At 43.0% G+C, this 24907-nt stretch overlaps 1 protein-coding gene across 2 annotated transcripts in view; it reads right to left on the bottom strand.

Moving 5' to 3' along the window:
- Positions 1–14791, bottom strand: part of LOC309361138 (cullin-4B-like) — a 210889-nt gene extending 196098 nt beyond the window's left edge. For both annotated transcript variants that reach the window (XM_081896094.1, XM_081896095.1), the window contains exons 1-3: positions 14658–14791; positions 7195–7314; positions 2700–2849 (exon numbers count right to left, since the gene is read on the bottom strand). In XM_081896094.1, the coding sequence (XP_081752220.1) occupies positions 2700–2771 (72 nt within the window). In that variant the 5' untranslated portion in view covers positions 2772–2849; positions 7195–7314; positions 14658–14791. The remainder of the gene's footprint in view (positions 1–2699; positions 2850–7194; positions 7315–14657) is intronic.
- Between the last annotated feature and the right edge of the window lie 10116 nt (positions 14792–24907).

Raw genomic sequence — 24907 nt, 5'->3', positions numbered from 1 at the left:
CATCTTGCCTGGGCTAAAGAAAAAAAAGAACTGTTCTGTTGCTCACTGGTCCCAAGTCCTCTTTTCTGATGAGAGCAGCTTTTGCATCTCATTTGGAAACCAAGGACCCAGAGTCTGGGGGAAGAATGGGGAGGCACACAATGCCAGATGCTTGAAGTCCAGTGTGAAGTGTTGATTTGGGGAGCCATGCCATCAGCTGGCGTTGGTCCACTGTGCTTCATTAAGTCCAGGGTCAACGCAGCAGTCTACCAGGAGATTTTGGAGCACTTCATGCTTCCTTCTGCAGACAAGCTTTATGGGGATGCTGACTTCATTTTCCAGCAGGACTTAGCACCTGCCCACACTGCCAAAAGTACCAAAACCTGGTTCAGTGCCCATGGGATTACTGTGCTTGATTGGCCAGCAAACTCGCCTGACCTGAACCCCATAGAGAATCTATGGAACATTGCCAAGAGATAGATGAGAGACATGAGACCGAGCAATGCAGAAGAGCTGAAGGCTGCTATTGAAGCATCCTGGTCTTCCATAATACCTCAGCAGTGCCACAGGCTGATCACATCCATGCCATGCCGCATTGAGGCAGTAATTGATGCAAAAGGGGCCCAAACCAAGTACTGAGTACATATGCATGCTTCTACTTCTCAGAGGTCCAATATTGCTCTATTTGCAGTCCTTGTTTTGCTGATTTCATTTAATATTCTAATGTTCTGAGATTGTTAATTTGGGGTTTTCATCAGCTGTACGCCATAATATCACAATTATAACAAATAAAGGCTTGACATATCTCGCTTTGCATGTCATGAGTCTATCTCATATATTAGTTTCACCTTTTAAGTTGAATTACTGAAATAAATGAACTTTTCCACGATATTCTAATTTTCCGAGTTTCACCTGTACGCTTCAGGTTACAGACTCCACTAACCCATGAAATTTAAGGACTATCTTAAGAAATATTGCAAAATTAATGAGTGTTAGAATGGCGCTGGTTTAGAAATTGTGTGGTTTCCAGCCAATTGGATAAGTAATAAGAAAAGAAGGGTTAAAAATTTAAACGAAATTAAGGGGAAGGATTTGCTGAATTAAATATAATAGGAACTGGAATACAGAGAGGGGAGGTATGGGGAAGTTGGGAAAGTAAGGTATAAGAAAAAAAGGGAATGAAATTACCGTATTTTTCGCCCTATAGGACGCACTTTTTCCCCTCAAAAAATGAAGGGGAAATGTGTGTGCATCCTATGGGGCGAATGCAGGCTTTCGCTGAAGCCTGGAGAGCGAGAGGGGTCGGTGCGCACAGACCCCTCTCGCTCTCCAGGCTTCGCGGACCTCTCCGCAAGCGGGGGGAGCACCCCCGCTGCTTGCGGAGAGGTGCCTGCATGCGGAAGCCTGGGCGCGCTGAGCTCAGCGCGTCCAAGCTTCGCGCACCTCTCCGCAAGCGGGGGGAGCGCTCCCGCCGCTTGCGGAGAGGTGCCTGCATGCGAACCCCTGGGCACGCTGAGCTCAGCGCGTCCAGGCTTCGCGGACCTCTCCGCAAGCGGGGGGAGCGCTCCCGCCGCTTGCGGAGAGGTGCCTGCATGCGGAAGCCTGGGCGCGCTGAGCTCAGCGCGTCCAAGCTTCGTGCACCTCTCCACAAGCGGGGGGAGCGCTCCCGCCACTTGCGGAGAGGTGCCTGCATGCGGAAGCCTGGGCGCACTGAGCTCAGCACGTCCAGGCTTCGCGGACCTCTCTGCAAGCGGCGGGAGCCAGCCCTGGGCTCCCACGGCTTGCAGAGAGCTGCCTGTTTGGGGGCTGGGGTCAGGGGAAGCTCCGGCGGGCCTCCCCCGCCCAGCCCCGCGCCTGGGGGGGAAATAATTTTTTTCCCATTATTTCCCCCCCAAAAAAACTAGGTGCGCCTTATGGGACGGTGCGTCCTATAGGGCGAAAAATACGGTATACCTGTTCTTTTTTGTTTCTTTTTTTTGTCTGTGTTTTATTATTGTTTTATTTTGCTTTTATATAACTATTGAAAAACTTAATAAAATTCTTTTTTAAAAAAAAAAGACTCCACTAACCCAGAAATATTACCTCGGGTTAAGAACTTTGCTTCAGGATGAGAACAGAAATCGTGCAGCGGCGGCACAGCGGCAGCAGGAGGCCCCATTAGCTAAAGTGGTACTTCAGGTTAAGAACAGTTTCAGGTTAAGAACAGACCTCCAGAACAAATTAAGTTCTTAACCCGAGGTACCACTGTATCTGCAAATGGGCGTTTAATCCTCAGTGTGTGTGTTTGTGCGTGTCCAATTATCTTGCCCCCCCTGCAGCTATCTCTGACCCTTGGAAAGCTGATCAAGATAGTCTATGGACCCCTAGAGCCAGTTTTCAGGGAGCTGCAGATGGGGGGGGGAGCCATCTTTGGATCCAAGCTCACATACCGAATTTTTTGCTCTATAAGACTCACTTTTTCCCTCCTAAAAAGTAAGGGGAAATGTGTGTGTGTCTTATGGAGCGAATGCAGGCTGCACAGCTATCCCAGAAACCAGAACAGCAAGAGGGATTGCTGCTTTCACTGCGCAGCGATCCCTCTTGCTGTTCTGGCTTCCGCGATTCAGAATATTTCTTTTTCTTGTTTTCCTCCGCCAAAAACTAGGTGTGTCTTGTGGTCTGGTGCGTCTTATAGAGCGAAAAATACGGTAAATATTATTTGAAAGAAAAATAAGCCTTACCATTTGTCTACAGTGGTCTTGCCAACATTTGTCTATTTTCTTGAGAAAAAGAACACTGTCCCATGAATCCATGAGGAAGAAGTTAAGAATATTTAACACAATAATTGAGACAACACCAACACCTGATTATACTGTTCTTCTGCATCATTGCTAGAAAATTCATTTTGAAACAAAAGAAACTGTCAAACCCTATTTTAAAGCCTTTGTTAGTTTAGGATATGACTATGCAAAAGATGTTCACCTAAAAACAGCTAAAAGCATAGAGACCAGAACAATTACCCCACAATTCAAATCTAAAGGTGTACTATGTTGGTGGCACGTTGCCACTAAAATCAGTAGTAGAGTCATGAAATAAGTTAGCTAATCTTCCAAGTTATTTGTTAAAAATTGATGTTAATACCCATAATTTATTCAAAACTTTGTAATCCTGCAATATTGTAAGCATGCGCACAGCCTCAGGGTTATGAACATCAAATCCTGCCTCCCTTGCTCCTTATTGTTTCAAAAGTCCTTGTATTAGAGCCCAAACAGACTTTTAAGACCCATCCTACAGTTTAACAGGGGAGATGCTCAGATGGAAAGAGAGAAACAATGATGTGTGCATCTCTCTGGATTTCAGCCATTTTAAAAATGAAGGTCAAAGAGGCTCTTTAGGTACTGAAAAGTCAAGGCTTCCTGGAGCTTTTGGCTGAACACAACACCAATACTACAAATTCCTATATTTTAAAACTTCAGGGAACATGTCCTTATGAAGCTTGGGGGTATGCAGCTTGGGGGTACTTCCAGATACATTGCTGTCACTGGAGGTTCAGGTGGCCTTGGTGGTACAGACTGCCTTCCATCAGCTGAACCCAGCTGAACCCCTATCTAGACAGGGATAGCATAATTTCTGTTGTTTATGCTCTGGTAACATCTAGGTTAGATTGCTATAACATGTTATATGTGGGGCTGCCTCTGAAGACAGTTCAGAAACTTCAGCTGGTGCAGAATTCAGTGACCAGTTTGCTCACCGGGGCAAGACAGTTTGAGCATATAATGCCAATCCTGCCCCAACCGCCAATCCGTTTCCAGGCCCAATTCAAAGCGCTGGTTTTGACCTATAAGCCTGAAATGGCTCAGGACCACAATACATCAAGGACCGCTTCTCCCCATATGAACCGACTCAGAAAATCTGTGGCCCGTTTTTGAGTGCCTGCTTCTTGTGTTGCCACCCTCCAGGCAATGGGACTTTTCCGTGGTGGTTCCCCATTTGTGGAATGGTCTCCCCATATCTTTAAGTGCCAGGCAAAAACACTGCTTTTCAACAAGGTATTTGGCTGTTAAACAAACTATGGGATCTCAATGTAGTCCAGCAAGGCCAAAATTGTCATTATTATTTTTTGAAATTTCAAACACTCATAACTCAAAAATGGGATGAGATATAAAAATTAACATTTTAGATTTAAACTTAGTTCTGATCGTTATCGTTCAACAAGTGCACAACATTTTAAGAAAATTGGACATGTTACGGAAGGGGGGGGCATGTCTTCTTCACCTTCTTCTTCGCTACAATATATCAATTTATTTCCAATTGTCAATGTCAAAAGGGACTAAAATCTATAAAATTCATAGAAAATCAACGTGCCAGTTTGCTCTGATCAGCCTTTCCTCCAGGCAATGTCAGGTGCCAGACTATGCATATTTGAGACCATTGTTTTCTCATCCCCAGGAAGTGTTTATCTGTGCATATCTCCAGCTCTGCATATTCCCCCCTCCCTCCTCCTTATGTTAATCCGGTGTAGCTCTGCATATTCCCCCCTCCCTCCTCCATATGTTAATCTGTGTAACCCAACCTCCCTTTAATATATTCATGATGTAATCTGTGTAACCAAACCTCTCTTTAATGTATTCATGACGTGTTTTGCACTGTATTCTGGGACATGGAGGGAAGTTTCAAAAACTCATGTCACCCCTTTCTCACTGTTCAATCTCGTCTTGAACCTGTTGGCCAATAAACTTGGATCTTCTGCAGTTTGCTCCTGTCTCCGGCTGAGCTCATTTTCCTCCGCAGGGACCCACGGACTGAGTCCGATGAGCTGGGTGGCAGAGCAGCCTCGCACCCAGATTTTTGCCGTAACAGACATGATGTAAAAAAAAATCATTAAAAAAATGGACCACTTGATATGGAATGACCCTGTTATACATTTTGTGCTTTTATGTTGCAAACTGTCCTGTGATCCTTGGATGAAGGGTGATAGGTAAATTAAATAGATAAATAAAAACAATAATGTTAATAATAATAGAGGTTCGCATAGTACAAGTAAAAAACAACAAGAACCCAAACACACACACTGCGTGTATAGAGTGACATGCATGTTTCTCTGAATTGGGACTTATATTGGTAGGAAAATTATTACAAGAACATGCTGTATAGAAGGCTGCAGAGTGGCTTGTTACCAAAAGTAGATCTGTCTCCTGTTGAAACATTAAAACAAACAATTTGAATATTAATCTCTTCAAGCTTCCTTTGTTTAACCCCTATTTCAAGCAACTGTAATGTATAGTAGTGGGTGGCATTGCCAGTATCTCAGATAATAAGGTTAACTAGGGTTGCCATATGTCCGGATTTTCCCAGACACACCCTCTTTTTCAGGCTTAAAATTTATGTCTGGGCAGAATTTTAGAATGTGGCAAAATGTCTGGGGTTTTTTGTCAACATCCTCCAAGCCTCATCCCTTGGAGTGCGAGCACTCTCTTGCCCATCCCATCCCTAGGTGTGCCAGCCTGTGTGTTTGTGTGCATGTGAGTGGGGAAGGGGGAGGGGGAGGGGGAAAGAGCAGGAGGAAGGGTAACGGAGAGACAGTCAGCCACCTCTCAGCACCCGACTGTGGCATCACTTCCCAATCAAAGCCCCCTAGGACAAAATCAGTAGCAGCCTTTCTCTCTCGGGCTCTGTCCCCTCCCTCCCCAGGCACACGTCCTCCACAATCCCCTTCCCCCACTCTCTTTTTCCATCCAACAATCCCTCCCCACTCCGCACAACCACCCTTCTACCCCCTTTTGGGAGGCACCCTCCCAAAAACAAGGCTATCTTTGCCTCAGGGAGACCCTCCTTTCCCCAAGGTGGGATTTTTGGATTTAATTATCCCCCCTCCCTCCTTTACTTGCATCTCTGCTGCACATTTTTCCCCAAGTGGGTTTTCTGCTGCAATTTCTGATAGCTCCCCCCTCACTTGCTCTCCCTTTCTCTGCTGCTGCATTCCCTGCCCCCCCCCCCATTGTGTGGCTTTTTCAGTCCTTTGCCTCCTGCCTGCAGTCGTCCCCCCCCCCCCACAAACACTCTCCTTCTCTGGACCCTCTTCCTTTCCTTCCCTCTCTCTCCTTCTGTCAGGCTCCATCTTCCTTTATCTCTCCTTTCTCCACTTCCCCGACTCCCTCATCCCTCCAAGGGCTTCCCCCTCCCCCCTCCTCTGTGTCCCTTTTCTCCCCCCTTCAAGTCCAGCGTTCTACCCCCTACACTACGGTACCTGCCCAGCCTCTACCTAATGACTTCCTGTGAGTGAGAGCCTCATCCAGGGTCTGTCCATCTCTTTAAACCTCTCTCTGCTCATGCGATCTTCTGTTTATTTTAGGGCCATAGTTTAGTGGCAGAGCATCTGCTCTTAATGCAGAAGGCCCCAGATTCAATCCCCGGCATCTCCAGGTGGGTCTTTGGAAAAGAGTCCCTGCCTGAAACCCTGGAGAGCTGCTGCCAGTCAGTGTAAACAATATTGACCTAGAAGTCGGCAAATTTTGCTCTTCAAAATATGGCAACCCTAAGGTTAACCAACCCTCCCCATTCTGTTTTATTTCTAACCAACAGAATAGTTCAATATTTTCTAATCAGTCTACTACTAATAATAATAATAACTTTTATTTATACCCTGCCCTCCCTGGCCAGAGCCAGGCTCAGGGCGGCTAACACCAGTAAAATTACAGTAAAAACATAAGGGGGAACCAATTTAAAATACAGGTTAAAATGCAATTTAAAATGCAGCCTCATCAAAACCATAAGGGGAGGGAAACATAAGGGTCAGACTGAGTCCAAACCAAAGGCCAGGCGTAACAGCTCTGTCTTGCAAGCCCTGCAGAAAGATGTCAAGTCCCGCAGGGCCCTAGTCTCTTGTGACAGAGTGTTCCACCAAGTCGGGGCCAGTACTGAAAAGGTCCTAACCCTAGTTGAGACCAATCTAACCACTTTGCGACCTGGGACCTTCAAAATGTTGTCATTTGTGGACCTGAAGGTCCTCCGCAGGGCATACCAGGAGAGGCGGTCCCGTAGGTACGTGGGTCCAATGAGCCTTATGCTACCCCTTTTCAAGGGCCCAGAGTTACATCAGTCATGACACAACCAGCATAAGAATTCACAAGTAATGACTTTGAATGGTTCTTAATCCATGCGATTCTCATATTGCATTTTACAGGACTTCAAAGTGACACACTGAGTGGTGAAACTCTTTTCAGCCACGTTACTTACTACTCAAAAAGGATATTCTCTTAACTGATGGATCTGTGCTTTGATATGGTCTTCACAAATCTGTCTTAATTGCTTGTACAAATTTTCAGAAATCTTATATGAGCAGAGATTTTCAACAGCCTAAAAAAAGAAAAGGATATATGAAAGTAATCCACAAACATTTGCAGAACTCCATCTGCAATATATAGCTTTTTATTTACACGTCAGCTCTCAAAAGAACACAAGCTGAAATTATTTCTTCCAGGTGAGTTTTAAAAAAACAGACCTACCTGATGTGGGGGCATCACCAGACAATTACAAGATCAAAGTTAAGAGTTGTATTCAACACTAGTCCTACTCAGAGCAGACCTACCGAAGTTAACGGATTTGGCTTAGTTTCAGGTATTTCAATGGGTGTGTTCTGAGTAGGACTTAGTTGACTATCACCCTGTGTCAGCAAATGTCTTTACAATATCGCCACTAAAAATTATACAGACCTAACTTGAAATACAAACAGTAACAAAGAAATATAACAGGTTTTGAGTTTACAGAACTGTTTGTAGTCAATGAAATATATACTTGAGGCACTGATCTAGAGAAGCACAATCACAAGTAACATAATTTCAAACCATAGCAAAATATCCCTTGTTATTGGCCACTATCCTGAAAATTCTGAGCACACGGGGTGTGATCCAGATACGTTTTTGAGTAAATACAAGGCACTGCTACTTGCATAAATGGAGGAACATGCTCCTCTGATTTTTCCACTGCCTACACCTTGGTTGCAGCTTACGACACTACTTCTGATGCCATTCCAAAGCAGAGTGATAGCTTGCTGTTGCATGATAGAATTAATGCTTTGAAAGAATTCTGAATGAATAATAATAAATTTTATTTATAATGAATTTATATTTATATTTATTTATATTATTTATAATGAATTTACTTTATTACGTTCACAGACCAGCATAAGCAAAACATCTAAATAAATAGCATAACTGTATCTCTAAGTGGATAATTATTAAATTAATTGGGAGCAAGGACCAAACGTAGATTAAAACATATACATAGAATACTTGATTAAGCATAGATAATGGATGAATAAAAACCAATAAGGAAAATTTAAGAGAGATCAGTTAAAAAAGAACAGCTATATGGGGTGGGCTTCAGAAGTGCGGATATAACAATATGGGCCTTCTATTTAGGTCTGATTAGTAACATAGACCATCCTTCGGCGAATATCTATCATGGCGGTGCAAAATCTGGCGACGAAATATGTCACTTCTGGGCTTTCGTCCTGTAGTAAAGTAGTGTTGTTCTGAATGCCCAGGGAACTTACATAGGATGGGCTGGATAAACCTGGCTCAAATGTCTATGTAATACTGGCAATGAAGAAGGGCATGCTCCGTTGTTTCCTGCTGCCCAGAACCACATGGGCATTTCCTCTCGTCATATGGTATCTTCCTATAATGGCCTTCTTGTACTGCTGAAAGGAGGGCCTGACAACGGGTCAAGGTGAAAGCCCTTGGTTGTTTTGGTATTTCAAGATTAGCTATGTATGGCATTTGAGAAGTTGAGTATCTTCTGGTTTCGCTAATTAAAAATTTGGGGGACCTGGTTAGGCCTGCCTGTCGTTCTATGTCTACCATACGCTGTTTAATAATGTTTTTGCTTGTTCGTTCCCCATGCTAAGTGAGAACTGTGGATTGAATCCTAGAGTTGTTATTATATTATCCACTGCTCGTTTCCATATCAAGTGGAAATCATCTTTGATAGTCAAGGAAGCAAGGCCGCTCAGAAGGGAGGCTAGTCTCAGCCAATAATTAAGAGTGGCAAACTTTGTATTTTATGTCCTATTTTATCAACTGCTGTAAACCATATTGATATTTTATAAGAGTGGGCTAATATATATATAAATATATAAATATATATATATATATATATATATATATATATATATATATATATATGCAGGTTTTGGTGTCCTCGGGTGTCTTCCCGTGTAAAAGTTGGGGTGTTACACGGGAAGACACCCGAGGACACCAAAACCTGCATTCCTGTACCCGTGAAAATCTACGAAAGCAAATATATATATATATATATATAATCAGAACGCAGGTCCACTTGAACTTCCTGACACTCCAGATAGAGGTCCTGTAAAGGAGCCTCCCTGTCCCTCTCTTCTGGGAAGATTAAACTTCACAACAAGTCTGTACTAGCACACCACAATCCTGAAGCAAACTGGGATGGAAGTGTCCATTCCAACAATAAGACCCTTTGCTTCCTTGTGAAACTGCTCAGCATATCCATCTAGAGAATCTTGGGTCAGACAAGCACTGCACCCTTGGAGATGTGCTTTGAAGTGTAGTCTGCCAATCTCTGAACTGCAGGACACTTAAAATTGTGGCCAGTGTTTGTTAAAGCACTACTATAAGCCAATAGTGAACATACCAGAAATCAGCAGGTCAGATTAACATATGAATATTTCTACTGGGTTGATGGAAAAAGTAAATCTCGCTTGACAAGCCCAGAAATGAAATTGTGAAGGAGCTCTTGTTGGTCATCTGAAATGCCATTTGTCCAACCTGAGGTCACACCTCACTGAGTGATTATGAGATCATTCCCACTCGAAATCAGGATCTTGTTTGAGGCCCTACAAAGTGGCCTAAAAACATCAGGATTGCTTTCAGTCATGTAGGACTTTACCTATGGTTCTGAACACTTTACCTATGTAGGACTTTACCTATGGTTCTGTAGGACTTTACCTATGGTTCTGAAGTTTTGACACTTACCTGATAGAGCTCTTCTAAGTTGTACTTAATGGAAGTACTGTTTTGAATAGCTTCTACAGCTTCTTTCAGTTTTTGCCAGGTTTCATCTGTGTAATTTTCAGGCAGTTTAGGTTTATCTGGAAGATATTTTTTTAAAAAGTGTCTTTTTTAAGAACATAAGAACAGCTCTTCTGGATCCAACCAAAGGCCCATTTAGTGAGCTTTCAATAGTGACCCACAAGATTTACTTCTGTGTCACTGGGCTACTGCCTGGACACAGCAGTGATCTTGAATCCTGGTAAGATGGAGGCACTGTGGGTTAGTTCATGTCTGAAAAACTGGCCAATTGCCTACCCTGGATGCGGTTACACTCCCTCAAGGAGGAGGTTTGCAGTTTGGAGGTGCTTCTGGATCCAGCTCTGTCACTGGAGGTTCAAGTAGTCTCAATGGCTAGAAGTGCCTTTTACCAACTCCAACTGGTTTGACGGCTACAGCCATTCCTAGACCAAGAGAACCTGGACACAGCATTTCATGCAGTGGTTACTTTGGGATTGGATTACTGCAATGTGCTCTTGGGCAGGGGGGTTCCCTTGTACTTTATCCAAAAGCTGCAGTTAGTACAGAATGCTGCAGCACAACTGCTGGCAGGAGTGAGGCCTTATCAGCATATAACACCTGTGCTTAGAGGTCTGAACTGGTTGCCGATTTGCTGCCAGGCCAAGTTCAAGGTGTTACTATTAGTATAACGGTAAAGGGACCCCTGACCACTAGGTCCAGTCATGACAGACTCTGGGGTTGTGGCGCTCATCTCGCTTTATTGGCCGAGGGAGCCGGCGTACAGCTTCCGGGTCATGTGGCCAGCATGACTAAGCCGCTTCTGACGAACCAGAGCAGCACACGGAAATGCCTTTTACCTTCCCGCCAGAGTGGTACCTATTTATCTACTTGCACTTTGATGTGTTTAGGAACCACTAGGTTAGCAGGAGCAGGGACCGAGCAACGGGAGCTCACCCCGTCGCGGGGATTCGAACCGCCGACCTTCTGATCGGCAAGTCCTAGGCTCTGTGGTTTAACCCTCAGGGCCACCCGCGTCCCTCTACTATTAGTATATAAAGCCCTTAATAACTTGGGATCAGTTTACTTATGAGATCACCTTACCCATGTGCCCACTCAACCACTTCATTTGGCAGAATTCAGTGTTTTACAGGTGCCATATAATACCCACACTTCTGTAAGACATCAATCATTTAGGTTTTTTCTACTATCAAGCAGTACATAAATTTGATGTAATAAATAAATAATAAATAAAACTCATAACCTAGGAAGAATGTCTGTTTATATGGTTTCTACTGTAAGGGGTTTATGTTTTATTGCTGTAAACTGTTGGGGTTTTTTTACGATAGCAGCAGTGCTATTTTTCTAGAAAGAGAGGTGCCAGAACTCACCATGAATGCTTCCCTTGCTCTCTTATAATGGCAATAGTACCAACCTGAGAGGTGCAGGAACTGAGTTCCTGTGAGTTCCAGCTGAAACCGGAACTCTCTCCCATCAGTAGCTAAAGGTAGAAGTTCTTTAGTGTTGCAATTTATTTATCCACAGTGGTGACTTCCAAGTAAAAGAAATTAAAACCAAACATTAACTCTTAACAGCACAGACCTCTACCAAACTATGACCCCATCAGAGTGGTGAACCAGTTGAATTGGGGAGGACAAAAGAACCATCAAGCCAACTGATTGCAGATCATGAGGACATTCACACTGAACTTGACAGCTTTGCTAATTACATAGGTGTCCTGTAGAAAACTAGGATGCCAATTTTCTTTCATATTCAGACCTATAAAGCATTTATGCCTTCAGAAATATTCTACTATAATGTGCTGTATGCAAAGCTTCTCTTGAGGATTTTTCAGAATCTTCAGCAGGTAGACAATGTAGCAGTCTGTCTCATGGCATGGATCTATCACCAGATGCACATTAGACAAGTACTCCAATACATGATTTTAACTTTAAACCAGTTTCAGGCAATGTATCAATACATGTGACCTGAACACCAGATTTTCTAGTACAGTTGATATCACTACCAATTCCAGAGCTACCAATTCAGCTAAAGAAATATCCTCATCCTCAGACGTTTGCACACTCTTCAGTTGTGGTAAGAGTGGTGTATATAGAGCAGGCATGTCCAAAGTCCATTTCAGGGGCCTAATCCGGCCCACCGGTCAATTTAATCTGAACCCCATGGAAGTACATGTCTTGGGGTAAAATCCTAAAAAAAAAAAAAAACCCTCAGCAACATCAATCCTAAGAAAAGCTCGAGAACTTTGGGGTAAAATTGTAAAAAAAAGTTCAACAATTCTGGGGTTAAATCCTAAAAATGTCCAACAACTTCAGTTCTAAAAACAACTTTGGTCGGCCCTCACTCATGTTCACTTCATCAAATCTGGCCCTCTGATATAGAGGAAGGAGAAGACACAGACTAGATATGCAAATTCACAGGACATGCATGGTACCATTAATTTGACACTGAGACATTTGCCAAAAAGGAGCAAAAAAAGAATCAAATAGGTGCTCAATAAGAACTGGATTTACATATGAGTCAGGAAATACATCTGCAGGATTCACATTTACCAGTCAGAAGCAGAATTTTTTTTAAAAAAATGAGTGGAAGTGTCTGGGAAAGGCAAACATTGTTTAACAAAAGGCAACTTGATATGCACTTCTAGGGTACACAAACAGGAATGTGCTTATGATGGTGAGGCCAAAATTACAAAAATAAGGACCACCTGTATTGCTTTTTTTAACAGAGTGAAGGAAAGAAACAAACCACCAAGATATTCTAATTAGCTGTCATTCCCTGAAATAAGATACTTAAGATACTTTCTTTTAAAATAAATAAGTTAACTAATATGCTTAAGAGGCAAAACTGTCTTATGAGACATATTTAAAGACACAAGGGATTTTTGCAAACAGGATACAACAACCTCTTCAATGCCAAAGAAAAACATATTCACATCTGCTTTACAGGTATGAGCAGGTATCACTCTAAGCTTTCCCCCTCTTACCCATAAAGGTACAGTGGTGCCCCGCAAGACGAACGCCTCGCAAGACGAAAAACCCGCTAGACGAAAGGGTTTTCCGTTTTGGAGGCGCTTCGCAAAACGAATTTCCCTATGGAAATGAAAGCCCATAGGGAAATCTCCGGGGGCCTCTTTTAAATGCTAGCGGTGGGGAGCAAAGCCTTCCCCCCCCCCCCGGCCTTCAGAAGAAGTCCAGGAAGGCCGGCGGGGGCCGAAAGGCTTTGCTACCCCCTGCCTGCCTTCCCGGGAGAGCGGGAAAGGCAGCGCTGCATTTCTCCGCTCTCCCGGGAAGGCAGGCGGGGGGGGGGGGGAAGCAAAGACTTTCACCCCCCGCCGGCCTTCAGAAGAGGTCGGGGGACAGACAATTAATTGATTTTTAATGCATTCCTATGGGAAACCGTGCTTCGCAGACGAAAAACTCGCAAGACGAAAAGACTTGCGGAACGAATTAATTTCGTCTTGCGAGGCACCACTGTACCAGAATTAACCAAAGAATAGCAGTTCATGGTCTTTTATTAGCTAAAGTTCAATTTATCGAAGGAACTCCACATTCCCAATTTAACACCCTAATTACGTCATGCTGTAAAATTCTGAGGGTTCAGCCAAGATCAACTTCAGCTCCCTCTCATTTTCTGCCTGTCCTTTTACCTGGGACTCAACCAAACAGCAGAGGGAATGTTTTTGCATCTGTCCATATTTTGTCACTTTAGAAGATCCTGACAGGTTCTCAAATTATGGAGGCAGACAAATCTTGGGGAACACAAAATTCCAGAAAAGGATAGGCTCCTTCCCTTCCCCACAAGATGAATTGCCTCTGGCAAACAACTGTGCTTGATTCAAATTACATTTGTAGAGATAATTGTATCTCTAATGTTTTACCCCAAACCAGCTGAGGAAGAAGGAAACGAATGAAGTGCTGCCACCTCATTTCCTGTGTATGGTTTTAGGAGAGGGTCAAGGATGTTCTGCACTATTCTGTGTAAGTACTGTACTACTACTCCAGAGCAGAGGTCCTCACATGCATGATGCAGCCGCAGGGAATGGCACACAGCTTTGCTTGAGACGCTCCACCCACTAACTTATGGAATAGAGCTGTAAAGCTTCACAAAAACTTGGTTTTTCCAAGTTACAATTTCTATCTATAACTATTTAAAATTAGGCTGCTCTTGACTTTTTCTCTTTTTGTTGTACTTTTAAAAACTTCACATTCCATTACACACTAAAACTGCAGCAAGAAATGGAACCTGGAGCAGGGATGTATAGTGAAGGGGTGTGGCCATGTTGAGGAGGACTGGCTTAATTCTGAATGCCATTGGAGAAGAAAAAACAATCCCTGTTCCTCCCCCTCTAGTCACCAGTTACATGGAGATTTAACCCCACAGAGCATGCCTCTTTTGTGCATTCTATATGAAAGAGCAGCTGACAGTTTTTTGGTTTAGCAAAAAAGAAAGGGCTACACTTGAAGATAAAGTTGTAACAGAGACCTGGTAAGTGGCCTGGCTTCCTCTAACAAAGGATTCCATGTCACAGTGTAATGAATAAGCCCTCACCCATGCAAGATTTCTGCAATATACTGTACAGGCCATCCCTCATGTAGATACATATTTCAGAGATAAAGAATGGCATCATCATGTTACCTTTAAAGTTCTTGATCACTAACTTCTTGGATGACCCAGGTTTACCATTGGCAAAACTGGAGACAGTAGAGGAGGCAGCTTTGGTCAGGCCATTTGTGTGATGTCCCACAGCTACAGAGGAAATTAAGAGACTTTTGTTTTTGAGCTGCTGCTGGGAAGACTCTTCGGCCATCTTCCCATCAAGTCCAAAAAGGTCCAATGAGTCCTTAAAGCACAACTTCTTCTGCAGGTGATGGTTGGAAGAGACCCCAGATGAAAAAAGGGAGGTGTAGTAGTAATAATAGATGATATGGAGGAGTTGCTTCTGAAAAGAAGGGAGGAGCAAGAGGAGATGGATTCAACTTCTCACTCGATACTGTTGCTATTTAGTTTTCTCTTCTTGGAGTTGCTGCTACTAACATCAGTGGCAGGTCTGACCTCCTGAGCTGCGGCTCCTGGGGGAAAGAGAAACCTGTGGGGAACATAAACACCAGTGAGGTGAACAGGCTGAATGGCATCAAATCCTTCTCTGCCTCACTCCTTGTTACTGTCAAAACATCAGCGCAGTGACAAGTGAGTCTAAAGGATGGCGGCACATCCGGCCGCTCAGCATACTGGGAGTCCACCCTCCCCAGAAACATTTGCCGGGTAGCTCGAAAAAAGCTTCAGGTTTTTCGGCCACAATCTCACTTAGGGTGTGGAGAAATGCAGTGGGCAAGCCGGCTCCTGCCCTCTTTTCCGCGCTCATCCGCTCACTCAAACAAACAGACATTAACTCGCTCGCTTCTGCTTTTTCACCTACCTTCTGTCCTACCGGAAGTGATCATATTACCGGGCGTCTGCTGTTGGTAGTGGTGCGGATCTCTCGAGCCCAGTGATGAGGCTCCGGTTCGTTGGGAAGCCTCACGCTCCAGCCCGTTGAAACGTTTCTTTACGTAAAGAGGTGGGGCTACCGCCGCGCTGTGGCTCTTCCGCAAAGTGTTGGCAGTGGGTATCATGAGGCACATCGCATGCTGTAGTAGCAAGCGTGGTATTGCTCGTACTGCTAGCTGCGATCCTTCCTCTCTTTCTTTTCCTCCTCCCTACCACTCGAATTAAGCCCTGTGGGTTTTCTTAACTGAGTGGATAAAAGCAAGGGAGGAGGGCTGGGCTATTTCTTGAGAGCAGCTTCTTTCCCTGCCTAATCTTCGCTTTCTCTTTGTTCATTTCTGTGGGTAGAGTGAAGAGATGTGTCCCATACCCCCTTAATTTCCTGGGCAGGAATGGGTTAAGAGGAAATGGGGAGGGCCGTATATACAGATTCTTAGCCAATACAGTGGTACCTCGGGTTAAGTACTTAATTTGTTCCGGAGGTCCGCTCTTAACCTGAAACTGTTCTTAACCTGAAGCACCACTTTAGCTAATGGGGCCTCCTGCTGCCGCTGCTGCACGATTTCTGTTCTCATCCTGAAGCAAAGTTCTTAACCCGAGGTAATATTTCTGGATTAGCGGAGTCTGTAACCTGAAGCGCATATAACCTGAAGCGTATGTAACCCAAGGTACCACTGTATAAGATACTTACAGATGGAAAAGATAGAGGCGGTTTTGCCCTCCCAGACTTTAAATTATATTATGAAGCTGCATGCCTGGTATGGATTAGGGACTGCATGAAGCTGAAAAAGCAAGAAGCATTAGGATTGGAAGGACATGACAATAGCTTTGGCTGGCACGCATACTTAAGGTATGGGAAAGGGAAGGTATATAAAAGTTTCTATAACCATATAATTAGGAAATCAGTAATGAGAGTATGGGAGAGATATAAAGATCTCTTAGAACAGAAGACCCCTTGGTGGCTTTCACCACATGAAGTTTTACTGCTCAAACCACTTGGAAAGAAAGGAAAGTGGCTTACGGAAAATGGAAATTAAGAGATTATGAGGAAATAAAAGACCACTTTCAGAGTTGGCTACACTATTGGCAATTACATGAAATATACAAAGAAGACAGTTTTTTATACGACATCTAGATTCCAAAAGGAAGTTGTAGAAGGGAAGGTGAAGCTGCTGAAAGGTGCATATAGTATTCTGCTAGAATGGGAAACAAAAGATGAAGAGGTGAAATCAGTTATGATTAAATGGGCACAAGATATATGTCACTATAATGTTTGAAGACTTTTGAATTATGGTGCTGGAGGACACTCTTGAGAGTCCCATGGACTGCAAGAAGATCAAACCTCTCCATTCTGAAGGAAATCAGCCCTGAGTGCTCACTGGAAGGACAGATCCTGAAGCTGAGACTCCAATACTTTGGCCACCTCATGAGAAGAGAAGACTCCCTGGAAAAGACCCTGATGTTGGGAAAGATGGAGGGCACAAGGAGAAGGGGACGACAGAGGACGAGATGGTTGGACAGTGTTCTCGAAGCTACCAGCATGAGTTTGACCAAACTGCTGGAGGCAGTGCAAGACAGGAGTGCTTGGCGTGCTTTGGTCCATTGGGTCACGAAGAGTCAGACATGACTAAACAACAACAACAACAACAATCGCCTGTTTAACTGACTCTTTATTTGCTTTCTTTGACAATTGTTTCTCCTTATCCGCAATTTCATCCAAGATACCTTTTTTCCTTTTTCCTTTCAATTTATTTTAAAATAAGTTTTGTTATATAAACAGTCCTCTCATTACCGCCTTACTTGCATCCCAGATTGTCTGCAATTTTGTCTGTCCTTGAATGTTTATTTCGAAATAGTCACTCAAAGCCTTTTTAACTTTTTCTATAAATTTTTGATCATCTAATAAATCTTCATTCAATCTCCATTTAAATGAAATTTGACTTTCTTTTTGTATTTCCATTATCAAGGAATTATGATCTGAAAATATCCTGGGATTAATCTTGATTTTTTTAACTTGAGGTTCCAACTCTTTTGAAATCCATAAAGAGTCTATTCTTGAACTACTTTCATCAACATCACTATAATAAGTGAACTCTTTATCAAACAAATGTCTTGTTCTCCATCAGATTTGAAGTTTGAGCCAAATCAAAAAAGGTACAGTGGTACCTCGGGTTACATACCACTGTATTTTATCCTTGGCCTTCACCCCCCCCCCCCGATAAACTTAGAGATTTCTTTCTGCCATTTTTTAAAACATTCATCTTTCACAATTACTGGGACTAATTGGAAGAGGAATAGCATTTTTGGCAGCACATTCATTTTGACCGCCGCTGTTTTTCCTAGCAATGAGAGATTCAATTGCTCCATATTTCTAAATTTCTTTTTATCTCAAGCCAAATTTTTCATAGTTGTCTTTGTATAAGTTTATATTTCTTGATGTTAGCCATATCCCTAAATACTTAATCTTTTTGTGGACTTCTATCTCAATATTTAGCTCCAATTCCTTTTTTTCCCTTCTTCCTTCAAGGTTTTAACTAGTAGTTTTGTTTTATTCCTGTTTAATTTAACTCCTGCCACTTCCCCAAATTTCTGAATCTTTTCTATAACTTTAGGGAGTGAGGTTTTTGGGTCTTCCACAGTTATCACTAAGTCATCAGCATATGCTTTTAATTTAAACTCACTTTTCCCAGTTTTTATGCCTGTAATCTATTTATCTATTTATCTGCTCTTATGTTTCTGGCAAGTACTTCCAGTACCAGGATGAACAACAATGGTGGAAATGCACATCCTTGTCTAGTTCCTTTTTGTATCGTACATTCGTCCGTTATCACCTGATTTATAATTAGTTGTCCTTTTTGCTCTGAGTAAATTGCTAATATTCCTGGCAGTGGTGGTTGCTCGTGAGTAACCAGGCAGGACTCCGACCTGTCTTTTACAGATTTTATTTGGTGCAAAACTATTTACAGTGCAGAACCACAAGTTCATGTCTGCCTCTATCACTAGCAGAATCTAGGATTGGCCTCTTCTGGGTTCTTCCCCCAACATAAGAACTTAGTCACCCCCAGCCGTTTCCTTCCTTCTTTGCATTTTACCGCTCTGCATGTTTCCCTCCTGGCCGGCTGGGGCTCCCAGCAGTATCCTCTAGCCCTTTCCCCTCCTTTACCCTGGAGGTGTGGCTTTCCCCACCGCAGGAAGAGGAACTGCTTCGCAAGATTTTCAGAGGTTCCCTGTATCCCAACGGCCCCTCTGCCTCCCTTTCCTGTTCCGATGGCAGTCCCCTGACAGGACCACATTTAATTTATTTGAGTAACTTTGTCATGAATTTCCGAGAGACATTGTCAAAAGCTTTCTCAGCATCAATAAGCATCATTGCTGCTTTCTTTTCATTTTCAACCTCCAGGTATTCTATTATATTCAGAATATTCCTTATATTCTCCTTCATTTGTCTACCTGGAAGAAACCCTGCCTCATCTTTATGTATATACTCATTTAGTTTTTTATTCAATCTATTAGCTAATATGTTTGCAAACAATTTGTAATTGTTGTTTAACAAAGAAATAGGCCTGTAATTTTTAATTTGCAGCAAGTCTGCATCTTGTTTTGGGATGTCATGTAGGCCTCTTTCCATGTTTCTGGGATTTCACCTGTAATCAATATCTCATTCATGACATCTTTCAAGGGATTCACTAATTGCTCACTTAACTTTTTGTAATATTTTGCCGTAAGTCCATCCGGGCCTGGTGACTTGCCATTTCGTTCTGCTTCCCTTGAACCCCTTCCAAGGTTCCCATCATCCCTTTTTGTTCCTCAATTCTCCTACCTCCTCTTTGGCCTTTTCTGGTTTGTCTACTTTGGTTTCCAACTTGTTGACCTTGTCTCCCAATATCCCAAATTGCTCTTTCAGTAGTCTATTTGAGTTTTCAATGTCTCTATGAACTTGTTCAATCAATGTTTGATTAGATTTTTCCATATCCATGAACCTGTTGTGTAAGGTTTTGCATCAACTGAACCATTTCTTTCCTAAATTCCAAAAGTTGCTGTGCAAGTAAATCTGTCTGCTCTCTCCCCCCTTTATGAGGCAGTCCTCTTGGACACTGGGCCTTCTAGCTGCAGCCACAGCTGCAGCTTTTCTGGTTACTGTTCCTTCCTGTTTACCCGACATGTCTATATCAGTTGCTTCCCAGTGTTATTTTGAATTATTCAAGGTCACACCTGCAAAGCCCAACTCTGTCCAGCCGTGAGATGGTTTCCCACCTCCCATACTTATTTTCCACTTTCCCTTTTGTCTGCCTTCTCTCTCCCCTCTGCAGCAAATCATACAGTCATACAATAACAAAAAGAAAGAGCAGAGAGGAAAAGGAGCAGCCAATAAAATTTAAAGACTTAAAATATACAGTTGAAAGGGAGAAACAAAAAATAAAATTAAAAAGTCCAAAAAGAAAAAATCAGGGCAGTACAATTTCAGTTTTATGTCTTTAAGAGCAAGGTTGTACTTAATTTGTACTTTTGTTGTTGTTGTTTAGTCATTTAGTCATGTCCGACTCTTTGTGACCCCATGGACCAGAGCACGCCAGGCACTCCTGTCTTCCACTGCCTCCCGCAGTTTGGTCAAACTCATGCTGGTAGCTTCGAGAACACTGTCCAACCATCTCGTCTTCTGTCATCCCCTTCTCCCTGTGCCCTCCATCTTTCCCAGCATCAGGGTCTTTTCCAAGGACTCTTCTCTTCTCATGAGGTGGCCAAAGTATTGGAACCTCAGCTTCACGATCCATCCTTCCAGTGAGCACTCAGGGCTGATTTCCTTTAGAATGGATAGGTTTGATCTTCTTGCAGTCCATGGGACTCTCAAGAGTCTCCTCCAGCACCATAATTCAAAAGCATCAATTCTTTGGCGATCTGCCTTCTTTGTGGTCCAGCTCTCACTTCCATTCATCACTACTGAGAAAACCATAGCTTTAACTATACGGACCTTTGTTGGCAAGGTGATGTCTCTGCTTTTTAAGATGCTGTCTAGGTTGGTCATTGCTTTTCTCCCAAGAAGCAGGCGTCTTTTAATTTTGTGGTTGCTGTCACCATCTGCAGTGATCATGGAGCCCAAGAAAATAAAATCTCTCACTGCCTCCATTTCTTCCCCTTCTATTTACCAGGAGGTGATGGGACCAGTGGCCATGATCTTCGTTTTTTTGATGGTGAGCTTCAGACCATATTTTGCACTCTCCTCTTTCACCCTCAATAAAAGGTTCTTTAATTCCTCCTCACTTTCTGCCATCAAGGTTGTGTCATTGCATATTTGAGGGTGTTGATATTTCTTCCGGCAATCTTAATTCCGGCTAGGGATTCATCCAGCCCAGCCTTTTGCATGATGAATTCTGCATATAAGTTAAATAAGCAGGGAGACAATATACAGCCTTGCCGCACTCCTTTCCCAATTTTGAACCAATCAGTGGTTCCATATCCAGTTCTAACTGTGGCTTCTTGTCCCACATAGAGATTTCTCAGGAGACAGATGAGGTGATCAGGCACTCCCATTTCTTTAAGAACTTGCCATAGTTTGCTGTGGTTGACACAGTCAAAGGCTTTTGCATAGTCAATGAAGCAGAAGTAGATGTCTTTCTGGAACTCTCTAGCTTTCTCCATAATCCAGCGCATGTTTGCAATTTGGTCTCTGGTTCCTCTTCCCCTTCGTGCATAAACTTGGATTACTGTGATGTTAAAAGGTTAGCCTTGGATTCGTATAGAGATAATTCTATCATTTTTGAGATTGCATCCCAGTACAGCTTTCACCACTCTTTTGTTGACTATGAAGGCCACTCCATTTCTTTTATGGGATTCTTGCCCACAGTAGTATATATGATAGTCATCCGAACTGAATTCGCCCATTCACGTCCATTTTAGTTCACTGATGCCCAGGATGTCAATATTTATTCTTGCCATCTACAATCTCCCAAACTTGTACTTGATACAGTGTATGTGGAGAGATGATTTCCAGAGCCCATGGGTAAAAAATTTACAGCTGAAAATAACGGCAATGGGAATCTCCCCATCCAAATTACTAGAGCAGGACATAGTCCCAGCTAAAAGAACAGTAACCTGTAAGCTAGAGGAGATGGACTTGCAGCAGAAAATGATATTGGGCAATGGTACCTGCTCACCTCTAAATCTTGGTTTATTACCCCTCTTAAGGCTCCCAAACTATTTGAATTCCTTAACTTCCTCAGCTCATAGATATGCCTTTGTAAAGGCAAGATTCAACACCTTCCCATCGAACGTGCTGACAAATAGATTCTCCAATGGACAGATATCGCTCTTATGTGATTGTAATTGTGGGGCACCGGAATCGTTGCATCACATAATTTTTTACTGTGCTTTTCACTTACCGGCCAGGAGCAAGTTTCTTGCTCAATATCTTAAGGGAATTGCCGATGATACGGTTGAAGCCAAACTGAGATATCTACTAATTGATAATGACCCCCTAAAATCACTCATGGTTGCGAGATTCCTGATCAGCGTCCTATTCCTAAAGAAGAGAAACGGTCTCCTGTGTGATTCGGATAACCCCTTTAAACCATGACCTATGTTTTAGGTGATATCACCATTGTTTTAAACTATGATCTATGTTTTAGGCGATATCACCATTGATATCCTTGATTAATTTATGAGCAGAGGGCGATGTATAGGTTACAAATTTATTGTAATGTATGATGGTGGTTTTTGTTTTTGTTTTGCTTCGGTTACTGTTTGTCTTTTGTAAGTTTTGGCGATTTTAAATTTGGAGGTTTAAGTATAATATGTTGGTATGGGAAACTGTTGTGTAACGGGCCAATGGCCGTAATAAAGATCAATCCAATCCAATCCAATTCTTGCCATCTCATTTTTTACCACATCCAACTTACCCAGGTTCATGGTTCTTACATTCCAGGTTCCTATGCAATATTTTTCTTTACAGCATTGGACTTTCCTTTCGCTTCCAGGCATATCCACAACTGAGCGTCCTTTTGGCTTTGGCCCAGCCGCTTCATCAGCTATGGATCTACTTGTACTTGTCCTCCGCTCTTCCCCAGTAGCACGTTGGACGCCTTCCGACCTGAGGGGCTCATCTTCGAGCGTCATAATTTTTATATGCCTGTTGTCTTTGTCCATGGAGTTTCCTTGGCAGGGATACTGGAGTGGCTTGCCAGTACCACCTCCAGGTACTCTCTAGCTTTCTCCATAAACTAGCGCATGTTTGCAATTTGGTCTCTCGTTCCTCTTCCCCTTCGAAATCCAGCTTGCAGTTCTGGGAGTTCTCAGTCCACATACTGCTTGAGCCTGCCTTGTAGAATTTTAAGCATAACCTTGCTAGCGTGTGAAATGAGTGCAATTGTGCGGTAGTTGGAGCATTCTTTGGCACTGCCCTTCTTTGGGATTGGGATGTAGACTGATCTTCTCCAATCCTCTGGCCACTGCTGAGTTTTCCAAATTTGCTGGCATATTGAGTGTAGCACCTTAACAGCATCATCTTTTTAAAATTTTAAACAGTTCAGCTGGAATATCATCACTTCCACTGGCCTTGTTATTAGCAGTGCTTTCTAAGGCCCATTTGACTTCACTCTCCAGGATGTCTGGCTCAAGGTCAGCAACCACACTACCTGGGGTGTACGAGACATCCATATCTTTCTGGTATAATTCCTCTGTGTATTCTTGCCACCTCTTCTTGATGTCTTCTACTTCTGTTAGGTCCTTACCACTTTTGTCCTTTATTATGGAAATCTTTGCACGAAATGTTCCTTTCATAGCTCCAATTTTCTTGAACAGATCTCTGGTTTTCCCCATTCTGTTGTTTTCCTCTATTTCTTTGCATTGCTCATTTAAGAAGGCCTTCTTGTCTCTCCTTGTTATTTTTTGGAAATCTGCATTCAACTTCCTGTATCTTTCACTATCTCCCTCACATTTTGCTTACCTTCTCTCCCCTGCTATTTGTAAGGCCTCGTTGGACAGCCACTTTGCTTTCTTGCATTTCTTTTTCACAGCTCAAGTAAGAGGCATTAAATGGCCACAGCTCAAGTAAGAGGCATTAAATGGTCTATGAAACAGGCCCAAAAATATGCAGAATTCTTCCAGAGGAATATCTCCGAATCCCTTATTGTTTCATTGGCGGAGTTGTCTGAAGCAAATAAGATACTGGAGTGGTTCTCCCACTTCTCTGCAGATTTAACTAGCTTCTTTACGATGCCGGCTCACCTGGTTAACCGAGATCAACCCAGGTTCGGTGCACCTTGGTTTGATGCCAAATGTAAGCAAGCTAGACTCTCTCTCTGTTGTATCTACAACAGCTATAAATCTTCTGGAGCTGAAACTCTCCCCCCAGAGTACTTGCAGGCCAAAATTGCTTACAAACCGGCACAGAAGTCAGCCAAGCACGAGTGGCAGCTAAGACGCTGGCAAGCGCTGATTGCTGCCTCTAAGCCTTGCAGCTCTCGTGGTTTTTGGAATTTAATCAACAAAAGATCGAGGAAATACCCATTGACGGTTATCCCAGCCCCGACATGGGAACAATTTCTAAGAAAATATTTCTCCCAGACAGATATCTCTAACACTCAATCTGATACTCTTTGAAGTCACTTGCCCATATGGCCAGATACTGACCCGGAGCAAATAGTAGATTTAATTGCTAAACTGAAAACTGATAAAGCCCCAGGGCCCGATCTGATCCCGGCAGAAGCTATTAAACAACACCCAACATGGTGGGCTAAAATTCTTGCAAAAATCTTTGATGCAATCAATGCCACGGGCCAGATACCTAGATCATGGAAGGAGTCCATCATAATTCCTATATATAAAAAAGGACCACCAGAGGACCCAGGAAACTATCGTAACATCAGTTTATTATCAATCATCGGGAAAATCTATACTCGCTTCCTGCTAACCAGACTAACCCAATGGGCCGAATATTCCAATCTGATAGGCCATGAATGTGCGATATCGATCTGCCGTGACCTCTGATTACTTTACGACCGTCAATCAGCAGTTTATAACGGGTCCGGCACGCTTCTTCAAAAGCTGCGCCACTGTTGCTCCCTTCAGGTCACGGCTTAGCAGAGTAGAACACAGCGGTGAAAAGCAGTCTTACTTCCTTCTGGCAAGCATACACAGACAGCTCCGTCTATTTACAGCTCTTTATTGAAACATTTCAGCAACAGAATCCATCACTGCTTGCGGCCATATCCAAAGGCACTTCTTTCTCTCTCAGAGACACAGAGAGAACTGAAAGTACAGGAAACAAGCTCCTCCTCAGTTTCTAAAACTGACGTCAGTAGGTGACGCACTCACTCAGAACACTTAACCATTTAAGTTCTGAACTATCACAATGAACAGGTCGGGTTTAGACCAAATCGCGCTTCTATTGACCATGCTATAATTCT

Source organism: Podarcis melisellensis (genome assembly GCF_964234715.1).
Source record: "Podarcis melisellensis genome assembly, chromosome: W".
Classification (NCBI taxonomy): Eukaryota; Metazoa; Chordata; class Lepidosauria; order Squamata; family Lacertidae; genus Podarcis; species Podarcis melisellensis.
The sequence above is the reverse complement of the archived record's forward strand: the minus strand, read 5'-3'. Positions and strand labels throughout refer to the sequence as shown.